We start from the raw sequence: 14,131 nt of genomic DNA on the forward strand, positions 1-14,131 counted from the left end.
TTATATGTGAGAAATGTTCAGTTTTGGTTGCTCTGCTCATTATTTAAGGGCACTAAATTTATGCACAAGCCACCTCATTCTCCCAAAGAGCAGCGCCTAGCGCAGTCATGTATATTCACACAGCCCAAGCCAGCAGCCTGGAACCCTACATCTGCAGCAACCAAGCACAGCCTCCAGGCTCTACAATGCCTTCTGCTCATCTGACATTCTGTCCATAGTTGATGAGGAATCACAAGGATGAATAGTCTTTTATCTGAAATGAATCATGTTGGGGATGGAGAGTGGTTTGGATGTCCTCTGTACTTGGCCAGGCTTTTAAGGTGGCCAACAAACTTTGAATGATGTCTGCCCTGAAGAAGCCTTGGAAAAGCATCTTGCTACGGGGACCGATGGCATATGTTTAACTTAGGAAAGGATTCATCTACAGGTGGGCACTGGGCTCTGGGATGAAAACTCCAGGGTCTGGCCTATGAGTGGCCCAGTTGTTCCCTGGTTCTATGGAAGAGCCTGGCTTTCCACTGCGGTCAGGCCCTTAACGCAGGGCTCCAGGGAGCCCTGTCGGCAGCTGGCACACCCTCTGGTGGGGTTTTATCACAATGTCATCCAATGACTACCTTCTAGGACCCAGTCTTTTCTTTTTCAGTGTCAGGAAATAGGGTTTCCTCTGTACTGCCAGAGAACATATGTGATGCCTACTGCATTTTTACATGGCCACCCACAACCCAGGGCCTGCCACAGAGTAACTTCCCGGAATCTTCAGCTTGCTCGAGCCATTCTCACTCTCTGCTCATACTGCTCCTTAGCCTAGTGAGCCCACTGCTCTTTCCCAACCTTTGTTTACTTTATGTATTTTATTATTTTTTAAATTTAAAAAATTTTTTTTATTTATTAATGATAGTCACAGAGAGAGAGAGAGAGAGAGAGAGAGAGAGAGAGGCAGAGACACAGGCAGAGGGAGAAGCAGGCTCCACGCACCGGGAGCCCGACGTGGGACTCGATCCTGGGTCTCCAGGATCGCGGCCTGGGCCAAAGGCAGGCGCTAAACCGCTGCGCCACCCAGGGATCCCTATTTATTTATTTTAAAGATTCAATTTATTTATTCATGAGAGACACACAGAAAGAAAGAGAGAGAGGCAGAGACATAGGCAGAGGGAGAAGCAGGCTTCCTGCAGGGAACCCAATGTTGGACTCGATCCTAGACTCCAGGAGCACATCCTGAGCCGAAAGCAGACCCTCAACTGCTGAGCCACCCAGGTGTCCCTCTTCCATGTCCTTTAAAGGCCAGCTCAAGGGTCACCTTCAAAGCTTTCCCTGGCTCTAATTTCACTCCACCTCTTCTTCACATCAACTGTTTTTGTTTTTCAAAGAGTTTAAATTTATTTATTCATGAGAGACAGAAAAGAGAGAGGCAGAGACATAGGCAGAGGGAGAAGCAGGCTCCATGCAAGGACCCCGATGTGGGACTTGATCCCAGTACTCCGGGATCACCCTGAGCCAAAGGCAGACATTTAACTGCTGAGCCCCCCAGATGTCCCACATCATCTCTTGAAGGTACAATGGCATCACCAGGACATTAACTGCTTCACACGTTCAGTAATCATTTACAAAGTACCAATCACCCACAAAATAACCTCTGCTTTGTCTCCTATTCCCAACAAGGCTGCAATTCTCTCTAGATGGGAACACAGGGAAGTACTTTTCTCAACCAAATGTCTGGCAGCTCCTTAAACCAAGACAATTGTGACCAGCAGCAATGGTGGCAAACTCCTCTGTGCCATCCCTGAGACTCCTGTGAGGAGGTACGGAGTTCACTTGCCAAGGTCTGGAGCCCACATTTCTTGAGACAGTCTTCTGCCGCTGAAGCCACCATTTCTTTACCTCTTGCCTGGTTCTTAAGTAAAGAATAGCTGACTAGGGGAAATTGGGCTTTATAGATATACTCTGGCCAATAAGCAAAGAAGGACTGATATAATTAGAGTCTCACCATAGTACACCCCTACTGAATGCATGGATCTAAGTACTGGCCATCAGGAAGAAAGACACACACACACACACACACACACACACACACACACACAACCAAAGAGTGGAACATGATGTGCCTCCTGACAACATCACCACTATCAATGGAAGTCCTGCAAAAATCTGGGGGGTTGGGGGGGAGAAATAAAACCTGAATCAATGTAAAGAATACCAAGGGACAATGGAATATGTTAAATGAAACCACAGGGATGTAAATCAGCAGAATCCAGATTCTGGGAGAAGCTACTTGGTTCACTCATGAAAAATACCGCTTAAAAAAAAAAAAAAAAAAAATGAAGGGAGCCTACAGAGTAAAAGAAACCTAAGATTATAAAAGACAAGAGACACATCAATCAATCACAACTTATGGACCTTAGTTGTATTCCTGATTTGAATAAGCAAACCTATTTTAATACATCAGTGGGAGTTTTACAAACACATACATACATATACATATATACACACGATACATTCAAGAGTTCTTATCTTTTTGAAGTTATAAATGGAATATTTGCAGATGAATGATGTATCTAGGCCTAGCTTCAAAATTGTCAGGGCGGGGGTGGGGTATGCATAGTAGGTAAGATTGGCCACAAGGAGGGGCGCCTGGCTGGCTTGGAGCGTGCAATTCTTAATCGCCGGGCCTGGGTTCGAGCCCCACACTGGGTGTAGAGATCATTTAAAATAAATACATTTTAAAAAAACAAACAACTGCCCACAAGGATAATAAATGAAGCCAGGTAAAAGGTATATCCAGTTCGTTGTAATTTTTTCCTTATTTTTGTATGTATTTAACAATTTTCTATAGCTGCAAGTTTTAAAAAGCTTAACCATGTCACCCTCACTTAACAAGGCCCACTATATGAAACGTAGCTCTGCCTCCTGAGGCTGGTATGCAGAGAAGCCACAGTCCATTCTAGACAATCCCACCCACACCCTGGCAGCATCCTCCCCTGGCCACTCACCTGTGCTTGATGCTTTAGGGAGCTATGTGCCACTTCCCTGGCCTAGGACATGAATTTCTCAGATGTCCTCCCCCAGCGAAGCCTGATGGCCAGCAGAAGCCATGCCATGCCACCTCTGCAGTCCTCTCACTGCACCACCAACCCTGGCATCCCCTATACCTCGCTCTAGCTACTCGCACAGTCTGCCCCACTGGCCTGTGACACCTCGAGCCTGCTGGACACAGTGGTACAGGCTGCAGAAATGACACAGCTGCCAGGTCTAGAACCCTTCACATACACGTCTCCCCTCACGAGGATGAAATGGAAGAAAAACGACCACAACATCTTAAATCAGGGTTAAACCTGCTACATTCCCTGCCCTCATGTCCTGCTGGCTCTCGAGGAGGACACATGCATGTACACAGGGCACTCTGGAGCACTAGCTGGGATCCTGCTCCAGGATCCACTCCTCTGGGTGTTAGCCTCAGAATCTCCACCCAGGGGGAAACGGGGTTTGTGTGTGACCTGTGACCCTGTTCTACGTGCACAGCGGGCCTGCTCTTTGTCCATGGCCTGTTTATCTGTGGTGGCTTTATGCAGGGGAAGAGGGAAAGGAGGACAATCCAGGCTGCTCATTCTCCTCTTCCCACCTGCAAATACTGTTCTCCCAGGCCACTTCCTAATGCCTCTGTCTAAAGGGAGCCTCCTACAATAAAATGCTTACAGAGTGCCCGGGCTCAGCGGCTGACTCCTGATTTTGGTTCAAGTCATGAGATCGAGCCCCGTATCAGGCTGTGCAGTGAGTGCAAAGTCTGCCTGTCCCTCTGCCTCCTGCTTGGTCATTTTCCCCCAGCCCTCACCCCACGCACTCTCTCTCAAATAAACTTTAAAAAATATTTTTAAATAAATGCTTTAGGGACACCTGGGTGGTTCAGCGGTTGAGCATCGGCCTTCAGCATGATCCCAGGATCCCAGATTGAGTCCCACATCGGAATCCTTGCAGGGAGCCTACTTCTCCCTCGGCCTAGGTCTCTGCCTCTCTCTCTCTGTGTTTCTCATAAATAAATAAAATCTTTAAAAAAAAATCTTAAAAATAATCTTGGAAGTCATGTGTAAGCTGTGTAGGAAGACCGCAGCAGGTGATAAATAATGCTCGTACATGCACCACACACCACACTAAATGCGTTTCTGTCACACACACAAGGACCAGTTCCTTCAGGGTCCCCTGCTCACCTCCTGCTTTCATCTAGGCCGAAAAAGCTAAAGCCGATGCCTACGTGGAGCCCTCATAAGTTGGATCTCTATCACCTGAATCAGATACTGTCTTTAAACGCTTCACCCAGTTCAGCTGATCCCACACCAGGCTGGCTCACATCTGGCCACCTACCAAGCCAGGCAGGGGCACGACCTCCGTGTCAGGACGCAGTTTTGATCCAGTGGCAGGAATGCCACTGGAGTGGAAGTGACTGGAAGGAGGCGCTGTGAGGGAACTTGTATGGGGCAAGAGAGGGACATGAGGCTGATCCCGATCCCTCATAAGAGAACTACTGGGTGGGGAGACTGTGAGCCATGGGCAGGATGGCTGAGGGGGCAGCTGAGGGGGCAGGAGGGACCCAGCCTGAAAATGGAAAAGATGAGTGGAGCAGGACTCAGTCCAGTTCAGGGCAGTAGAGAGAAGGAACCGAATTAAGCCAAGGGAGACTGGGCAGGAGGGGCTTCATCACTCTAGGGCGGGGAAAGAAGCATGTGCTGGAGTCCCACCTGCCCGGGCGCTGTCACAGGGACACGTGGAGAGCCAACAGGCTGTTCTTTACCACTAGGCCAGGGCCTCCCTGGGTGCCAGAGTCACCTGTGTGCCCAACAGAGCTTAGGGCTGGCACAGGAGGGCAGCATGATGAAAGGACATCTGGATGGAAGAAGGGGCCGAAGAGAAAAGGATGGCTGAGGGAGTAAAAGAAGGACGGATTCACAAAAGGGGAAGAGGGGAGGAGAGCAGACGGGGAAGATGGGTGAGAAGATGCCGAGTGGGCGTCACCGGCTTATTACATTGAGGGATTTCCTAGAAACAGTAATCTAAACACACCGGAGCATGGAGGCCTCCCCTCACTCCACTAGCCGGCATCTAGAAACAAGGCCTGGGCCAGGCTGTCGTGTCCCAGTGAGCGAGGGCAGGTGGTCCTCTCCCCTCTGTGCCCACCAGAGGCTGGGCCTTAGACACCAGCTGTCCAGAGCTCATACTTACATTACCACCTCCAGGGACATGCTTAATATTGTCCTTGGAACCACACTTGGACTGAATATGGCTGTAGCTCACTTTTTTGGAGACTATCTGGACCTGGAGTGTTAGAGAACAGAAAAAAAACAACACAAAGGGAGAGGGCTGGTTAGAACCAACACAGGGCAGGCAGTGAGTCCACACGTGATCACAGTGACTGACAAAGAGTGCTGTTACAGCTCTGCCCCCAGCTGCAGCAGAATGGCGGTGGGGAAGCACAGGGGAAGTGATCTGAAGGAAGTAGGAAAGGGAGTGAAGACAGGAACAAACGACACAAGGACAGAAGCAGATGCTGAAGGGCTATGGGGTCCTCCTCACTGCTCCTTGGGGCTGGGCTGTGGCTCACGAGGCCCAGCCAGCAGCAGCCCTGCCCCTGCACCCGCCTGCTCCCTCCCTGAGAGCCACGGCAGTGTCTGGCCACTTCTCTATGTGAGGGTCCTGCTCATCTGGAATGGTCCTCACCCAAGTTTGGCACTTCCCTTAAATCTGGGCCTGGGAACTACAGCAGCCAGACCCTCTATGGGAGGAAAGGCTGCTCTGAGAAGCACTGGGCAGCTGGCTCCTGGGGCACAGATCTGCTGCAGGAAAGAAGGGACATCAGAGCTTAGTTACAAATGCAAGCAGAACAGAGGCCGCTGGAGCTGCCGTGCAGAGTCAGGACACCAGGGGGAGCACAGGTCAAGCCTCAGCAGTGCCACACTCCACAAGCAGCCTGTTTGTCTCGGGGCTGGGGGCTCAAGAAAGCACAGGACCAGTGAGCTTCTGGTCTAGATTTTTTTTTAACTCAAGGGTCAAACACTTCCTTCTATCCACCAGATGTCCAATCCTGTGCCCTGTGAATTTCGTGAGCAAAGAGAACGGGCTTCAAGCAGAGCTGCAGTGATGCCTAATTGGGCGGGCGGGCGTGTGGTGGGGGTGGGGCGCATACACCTCAATGCTGTAGTGCTTATGAATGGCTCCCCCTGGAATGCAGCCACACAAAGGCCCAGGCTCTAAGGGCAGGGACAAAGAATTCTCTTTGAGCCTTCTGAAAAAGAAACAGTTGCCAGCTTCCTTCCTTCCTTTGCCTCAGAGCTCTTCACAAATGAAGCAGGCCCCAAGCTGAAGAGTTTTCCACAGAGCAATCTACCCCGAGAAATTCCAACTCCAATCCTCTTACTATTTCATGCCTTCTGTACAATGTAAGTGATAAATAACTGGTTAACAAACCGTTTCCTAATGAAACCCTGCTCTAAACCTGAGACCCACAGGGCCTCTAAGAGGAGTCCCCTCAAAAACTCATCGACTGTATCAACTCCTTGGACTGAGAGATCACCTACTTGCCACAGCTAAGGGAAGAAGGTTCCCATAGCAAGCAGGAGGGGCTTAGTTCCAAGATGTGGAGGCAAGAGGAAAGAACCTAGAGTTTCCGCTTACCTGTACAATCCCTGGGCTGAATGGGTTTCTGGTGGGAATGAGCTCCTGAACTTTAGGTGAGGAGGTGACATGGGGAACCAGGGCAAATGAAGCTATCTCCACAGCCAGCATGTTATGAAAGGGGCCTCCTAGGTCAATATAAAGCACCAGTGCTCCAGGGTTCCTGGGGCTGGAAGTAGCCAACACCATGTCTCACTGTAGAAGAATCCGGATGCTCATGGTGTGTGTTTTTACATATGAAACAGGTGGGGTTTCACATCAAGGTCAGTGTGAAGGAAGTGGCTGAAGGTTTTTGGATTCATTTTATCCAGCTGAATGAGTATTCCCCGAAGGGTAATGGGCTCCCAACTCTGTTACTGTCAGGGCTAATACAAAAATTTTTCTGATGGCTGAGTCATCTGACAAAGAGGAGGGAATGCGGGGGCAAAGTAGAAACCAGTTAAGGACAGGAAAAAAGTGCAATAGAAGGGAAAGTGACTTAGGCTGGAAGAAACAGTTTATCATCTTTTACCTTCCAGAGGTAAAAGTCTAAATAAAACTCACTTTCCCAGCAGGTGGTTTCTGTGCACTCGCAATGGGACCAGCTGTTTTAGTGACTGCGTTAGGTTCAGGCTTTCGAGCCGGAGCAGATGCCTCTGTTTTTTTCTCTACCTTGGCCTGGATGGAGATAAAGGGAGGGCATGTTTCAAACCAAGAGGGTAAGAACCCAAATGCCAAGAAGGGAAGAAAGCTGTAGGGGACTCAAATCCAGGCCAGGCCACCAGGCAGAAGGTCATCCTTGCTCCTACAGAAAAAAACCACCATTTCCCAGAGAGGACCAGCCAGGGGAAGGAGCTGCAGACCAAAGTCTTGAGACCTGAGGAAGAGTTTAAGACACCATTCAGAGAGAAGGTGGGAAGGAGGACTAAGTTAGTGATTTTGAGCGTGTGTTTTTCAATCACAATGCCCTCCCACTCAGATGTCCCCACGCAAGCTGCCATAGTCAACAGGGAGCCACTACTGAAGATGGGAAGAATCACACTATTCAGGTATGTTGGAACAGAAAAGAATTTCATCACCAGGCCAAGTCACTTAACTCCCCACCAAGACTACCTGTAACTTTTGCCCAAGGAAAGCATTAGAGGAGTACAGGAAGGGGGAGATGGGGTCATGCACTGGGTATGCCAGAGCCATAGATTCTTAGCAAAAGCCACTGTCAGAGGTTTAGTCCAGACTAATCCCAGTGTCTTCCAAAAGTACCAGGATTCTGACTCATTTTGGGCCCCGTTCAATTTTTTAAAGGCTCTGGGTTGAAGCAATTTAAGCTATCCTACCAAGTGGGAGGTGGTGGTTTAAGTGCGAGAAAATCACATAGGAAATGAGAAGGTTACTGCTCCAAGGACTTAAACTGGGACTTTTGCCACTACCTCCCATCATTGCTAATAGCTGACAAATAATTCTGGGGTAGAGACAACCAGAAAATCCTTGAGCTTCGTGAAGCACAGGGGCCTGCCCTGCTGCACTCCGTGGCGACTCTCCAGGGCAGCCCTGCCGATTAGGAAAGTAGAAGGCCTGCAGCAGCGAGTCATCCCAGCCATGAGAGGATACCCTGTCCTCCCTCAGGCAGCCGCCTGCCTAAGTCAAGGCTCCCACCTCTTACAGCACTTGCCACTCAAACAGCACAGGGGTAGGGAGCACATCTCTCACCTTCACACCATCTTACAGTCCTCCCCTGTTGCCTTGTTACTAAGTAAAAGAACCCTTTTGCTTCCAAACAAAAATGTAAGCCTAAACCCCAAAGTCCAGAACAGGAGCCCCTCTGATGGAGATAGGAAGAGAAAGCCCGCAGCTGGACTTGGAGCCCAGGCTGAATGACTCTGGCACTGAATCCGATGTCTTGACTGCCCTTCCTCTTCTGTGGGCGCCTTGGGCTGATGTGAGGACATGCCTGGGGAACAGCGGGTGGGTGTGGCAGGGGAAGTAGCAAGGGCCAGCATGCTGAGGGCCCCCGGCCACCTGGACTCACCCGGCCTCCTCCAGGCTGGTGCTTGATGTTTTCTGTGGAGCCAACCTTGGAGCGGACGTTCTTCAGATCAGGGGCAGAAGCATTGGTAGAGAGACGGCTCAGCCTCGGGGTAGAGGAGCTAGGCTTGGTGGACATGGGCTTCTTGTCTGAGGAAGGAGTCCCAGAGGGCCGGGAAGGCGGAGGTGTAGGCTTGGCTCGGCTGGGAGCCACTCCTGCTGTGGGGGCTGCCCCAGGGACAGTGGTGTTCTTCTTCACGGAACTGGTGGTGGTGGTGGTCTTGGTGCGACTCAAGTCAGCTGCAAAGGTAGGAGTGAGAGATAACAAGGGTTCAGGAGAAGAGAGCAGAAGGGAGCCTTACAGCCACAGAGAGGTAGGGGTTTCTATTAGGGTTCCACAAAGTGGGGGATGGGTGTTACCTGGTGCAGACTTTGTAGCTGTCTTCTTCATGTCTGCAGGTTTTCCCTCAGTCTTGACAGCTGCACAAACATACACTTTTGAACATTAAATGTTTAACAAACTGACCTAGTGAGTGGCTCATCTAATCCTAAGATTCATTCATTCATTCACTCAACAATTACTGGAGGTCCCTTTTGGGCCACGAACTGTGCTAGTCTCTGGGAATAAATGTGGAGTCAAGGGTGAAGACCATGCCCTTCCGGAACATATGTGGCCATGCATTCTATCTCATTCTTTTCTCCAGCCTTGCACGTGCCTTCCACATGGTCTCGGAAGTGGCTTCTCAGCATACACCAGTGGCACTGAACCATTTCTTTTCTATTAGATAAGCCCATGACCATGATGTGCTGAGTATTGTGAAGTTACCAAGAAAGGGACAGTAATTCCTATCTGGGAGTCCATGAGAATCCCTTTTACTCAAGAATTTTCTGAATATACATAATTGCTAGCCTCGTGTGGAGATCAAGGATCCAATTTTTAGTGTACCCCATTAAGGACTAGTGCACAAACAGATGCAGGGCCTTCTGTGACGCTGGCTGGAGCTGGGGCTGGGCAAAGCCAAGGCCTCACCTTTCTCCCCACTAGTTCCCATGGGGGCGAAGGGTGACAGTACTCACCAGTGGGCCTCTTGGGCACAGGTGTGGGGGGGCTCCTGCTGCTTGACCCCGCAGAGGCAGGACTGGTGGCAGCTGTGGCTTTTGGAACAGTCTGGGTGCCCCTGGAGCCAGGCCTGAGGGCCGGGACAGAGGCTGGCTTGGATGGCGAGGCTCGCTTCTCAGGAATCTTTGCCTCTGCAATAGGCTGGTAACAGGGAAGTGGGATTAAGAGCTGCAGGTCACTAAGAGCCCCAGAAGGTCACGTTAGAGGACACCAGAAAACAGGACTACTGTGGATTTGGCACTTACTGATTGTAAGTAATCTATGCTGCTCTAACATCTAAGTCCTTCAGACAAAGTGAGAGGCGGGCCATGCATGGTGCTGTGTTAACTGGAGTCAGGAACTGGGGAGTCTAACTATCTCAATCCAACCTGAACCAGTGAGAATGAACAAAACCAGAAACAGAGACCACATCGCAAATGAAGTTTATCTCAGGATCTAATGTACTGAAATACATTAAATAAATAAATAAATAAATAAATAAATAAATAAATAAATAAATAAATTAAATACATCAGTATTTAATTACTTGACTAAAGATAAATAAATGTGTAAACAACACAAGAAAATAAAAATTATGTTCAAATTCAGTCATTCTTTTGGCTAAGATGTACCCAGGGAATGCTGGGTTAGGGCTGCAAATGGTGAGAATGTTGGCCTAACCAGTCAGATCAGAAGTCTGAGCTCCAACCCTTATTGGGCCCCCAACTCACAGTGTGTTCCAAGGCAAATCACAAGGCCTTTCTGGGCTTTATTTCCTCAGTTGGATAAAAGAGGTCAGAACAGAGCTCTGGGGACCAGCTTTGATGCTATGTAGTGTTAGAGACTAGAGGAAGAGAAGTCTCTGAGAGCACAGGGATAAGATATGGTGGGTGGAGGGGGCAGGCCTGACCACCAGAGGGAATGAGAAGCACTGATGTCACAGTCATGATTGAGAGCACTAGAGGAAAATCTCTCAAGTGCAGATACTTGGCATCTGGGTCACTCTAGCTCGTCTTTCATGGAGGCTGGGCATGTCGTCACTAGTAATGAAGGGAAGGAATCAATTTAGCTTGTTTCCTTCTACAGGAGTAGAAAGGAGTTCCAGGTTACTCACGAGAATAAGCCAAAGCACAGACACAGTGTGTCTAGCTCTTTCACTCTAAGAGAAATGGCCACAAAGGGTAGTATATGTCAGTGGAGATGAGCAGGATACAGCTTAAATGGAAAATCAGCTAAGGAGGTGCTCAGAAATTAAGGGCTGGCATCTAATTAAAGTCTAACCCTGAAAAGGCAGGCTAATGACCATTTCTACAAATGAAGTCCCTTAGTATGGTAGGAAGAACCCTAAGGCTGGAAGTGGAGGAACTAGCTCAGCTACCAGCTCTGTTCAGAATAGATCGCAGGATTTTGTGTAGAGGGGACTCCCTCCTGTCTGCTGTAAGATCTGAGTATAAACCAGATACTCTCTGAGGTCTCCTTCAAATTCTCAGTATTAGGACCATGATTCAGAATAATCTAGTAGGGTCTTCTTTTGCTAATAATAGTGGTAAAATAAGCTGGAAAAAAGGTTTTTGGGATAGACAGCTCTAAAAAATGTGACATCAGGCTTTTGGCTTCAGCAAGAACCAGCCTGCTTTCCTAATTGGAGTTACTCTGCTATTTCTCAATTTAAATTTTCTTTTCTACTGGAATCCTGGATCTACTTATTTTTTCTAAATAAATTCCCCCCTTTGTTTGCTTCTTCAATCTACCAAAATAAGGATAAAAATAAATTTCATTAGACTTTAGTTTTTAATCAATCTCTCAAAATATTTTCATCTGTTTCTTACCTAAAAAACAAACAACAGTAATAACTGGAATGCAGATCACTTTTCCAAGTAAGCTGTATCTCAAAGCTACAGCTGTCTAAAAGCTGTATAGCAAAAGCCATGAAAGAACAGTGTTGCCAGATGCCCTTAGCATCAGTCAGTGTTGGGAGTCAGCCCTAAGTTCAAATACTGGCTCTGCCACCGATTAGCACTGGACCTTAGCAAGGCTATTTTGCTGAGCTATAAAATGAGAATACTAATACCCACATCATGGGTTGTTGAGAGACAGAATTAAAGGAATTAACGTATATACAGGAACCAGTACAGTATAGTTCACTGTTACTACTGCAGAGTGAAATTTCAAGAGACCTTCTCTCCTTCCTCAGCCCCCTTCTGTCTGCCTCAGGATTTGCTGTGCCAGGGCTTCAGTCACTCTCCCTCTGCCCTCTTTTTTTGTTTTTTTTTTGTTAAGATTTTACTTATTTGTTTGAGAGAAAGAGCAGGAGCAGTGGGAAGGGACAGAAGTAGAGGGAGACAAGCAGACTCTGCCTGTAGCAGGGAGTCCAACATGGGGGCTCAATCCCAGGACCCGGAGATCATGACCTCAGCCAAAGGCAGACGCCCAACCAACTGAGTCACCCAGGTGTGCCCCCACCTCCACACTCTTTTTAAAGACTTTATGTATTAGAGAGAGCACACTCAAGAGAGAAAGATAGAGCAGGGGCAGAGGGAGAGGGAGAAACTGACACCCCCCCGGCCCCCAGCAGAGAGCCCCAGCTTGATCCCAGGACCTCAGCATTGGGGTCACCTGAGTTGAAGGCAGACACTTAAATGAAACGACAGCCACCCAGGTGCCCTCCCTCTGCCGTCTTATGCAAATAAATCGTCTTCTCATGATCAAGAAAAGCAGTCAACTGGGCAAATGAGGGTCAGAAAGCTATATATTTTAGCATTCTTAGTCTATGACAAGATTTCTTAATTTCTTTGTCAGGTTCCAACCCTAGACTACAATTCTTAGGTTCCACTAATTTTCTTTCTTTTTTTTTTAAAGATTTATTTATTCATGAGAGAGAGAGAGAGAGAGAGAGAGAGAGAGAGAGAGAGGCAGAGTCACAGGCAGAGGGAGAAGCAGGCTCTATGCAAGGAGCCCGATGTGGGACTCGACCCCAGGACCGGAGGATCACACCCCTAGCTAAAGGCAGCCGCTCAACTGCTGAACCACCCAGGCATCCCCACTAATTTTCTTTACACGATTAGATGATATGCTAACATTTTAACAGGGAGAACTACTGCCCACAATGTACTGAAAGAAAATACCAATACCAAGCTGAATGAAAGGCTCTTCTCAAACAAAACGTTAAGGAAGGTGGCCATAGACTCCACCTGCTCTTCTAGAACAATCCTGTGAAGCCACTGTCACTCCAAATGGACCAGTTTCTAGGCAGTAATATGCGGATGAGCTGGAAAACTGAGGAACTGCAGAGAGAGCCCAGTGAGAGAGGCCCAATGTCAAGAGCAAATGAAGTTGTCACACGTTGTTGGAATCTACAGAGATCAGCTGGAAGACCTTATTCAAAAAAGGAACAGGCAAAAACTCACTTCTGCAGGAGGATTAAAGAGAAAGACAAGGAACCAAATCTGGGGAATATGATGTGGGAACTTACACCAAAAAGAGTACCCGACAGTATGAGGAGTAGGCCAAAATGGCTATCAAGTGTTCAAACAGGAAGAGTAAGGAAGAACTGGGGGAAAGGAAAAGAAACGTAAGCAGATGCAGTACTGCCTCCGAGCAGGGCAGGGAAAGGTACAAAGTCTGAAAGGCCTTCAGAGACTACAGATGCCCTGAGGGCCCTCAAGATTTTCAAGTCTCCTTCCTCTCCTTCCCCCATTCCACCTGCTTGGTTCCACTGCCCGGCAGCAATGAGAGGGATCAGGCCCTAGGAGGGGAGATGGTTTCCCTGGCACAGGGCTTTGGTGGCTACTCACCTTGGGTTTTGCGTCTTTTGAAGGTAAGGTGGAAGGCCTGGCAGTGGCGGCAGCAGGGCGTTTGGGCAGGGCAGCCGGCACTAAGCCTGCAGTGAGGCTCATGGGCTTTTTATTTGACCCACCCAAGGTGGTGGGAGCCGGCTGCTTAGGGAGAGGAGTGGGCTGAGTTTTGGCTTTCGATGTTGAAGTCTTGGCAGGTTGAGTGGTGGCCAAAGGCTTTAAGTTGATTTGTTGTTTTGTTTTGTTTTGTTTTGTTTAAAGGCCAACATCGAACACACAGACAAAAATAAAGACAAATTAAAAAAAGTATAAATTGCACAATTCAAAGTAAAATCATAAGCAATGAGGATATATGCAACTGAAAAGCAGCATTCTGTTCTTCTGAGCTTGGTAAAGAGCGGAAAGAAGCCATGAGAAGGATAGAGAAAATTGGGAATGTGTTCTTAATGGCAGTGTCACGAATTCCAGTAGTTCAGTTAACTGAAGACTTAAATTCGGTAACAGCTTTAAACAATTAACTAACTTCTGATGGCTGCAATAGTTCTCTGAAGAAAAGTCACCAGCAGGTGATTAACACTGT

At 48.2% G+C, this 14,131-nt stretch overlaps 1 protein-coding gene across 13 annotated transcripts in view; it reads right to left on the reverse strand.

Annotated features, from left to right (window-relative positions):
- Positions 1 to 14,131, reverse strand: part of MAP4 (microtubule associated protein 4) — a 139,747-nt gene that overhangs the window by 8,304 nt on the left and 117,312 nt on the right. For 4 of the 13 annotated variants that reach the window (XM_041761897.1, XM_041761901.1, XM_041761895.1 and 1 more), the window contains 6 exons: positions 13,552 to 13,767; positions 9,736 to 9,919; positions 9,079 to 9,138; positions 8,663 to 8,958; positions 7,201 to 7,314; positions 5,209 to 5,301 (listed from right to left, as the gene is read on the reverse strand). In XM_041761897.1, coding sequence (XP_041617831.1) covers positions 5,209 to 5,301; positions 7,201 to 7,314; positions 8,663 to 8,958; positions 9,079 to 9,138; positions 9,736 to 9,919; positions 13,552 to 13,767 — 963 coding nt within the window. The remainder of the gene's footprint in view (positions 1 to 5,208; positions 5,302 to 7,200; positions 7,315 to 8,662; positions 8,959 to 9,078; positions 9,139 to 9,735; positions 9,920 to 13,551; positions 13,768 to 14,131) is intronic. The other 9 variants (XM_041761905.1, XM_041761899.1, XM_041761902.1 and 6 more) reach the window with 5 other exon arrangements.

This window comes from Vulpes lagopus, chromosome 7, assembly GCF_018345385.1.
Source record: "Vulpes lagopus strain Blue_001 chromosome 7, ASM1834538v1, whole genome shotgun sequence".
NCBI classification, from domain to species: Eukaryota; Metazoa; Chordata; class Mammalia; order Carnivora; family Canidae; genus Vulpes; species Vulpes lagopus.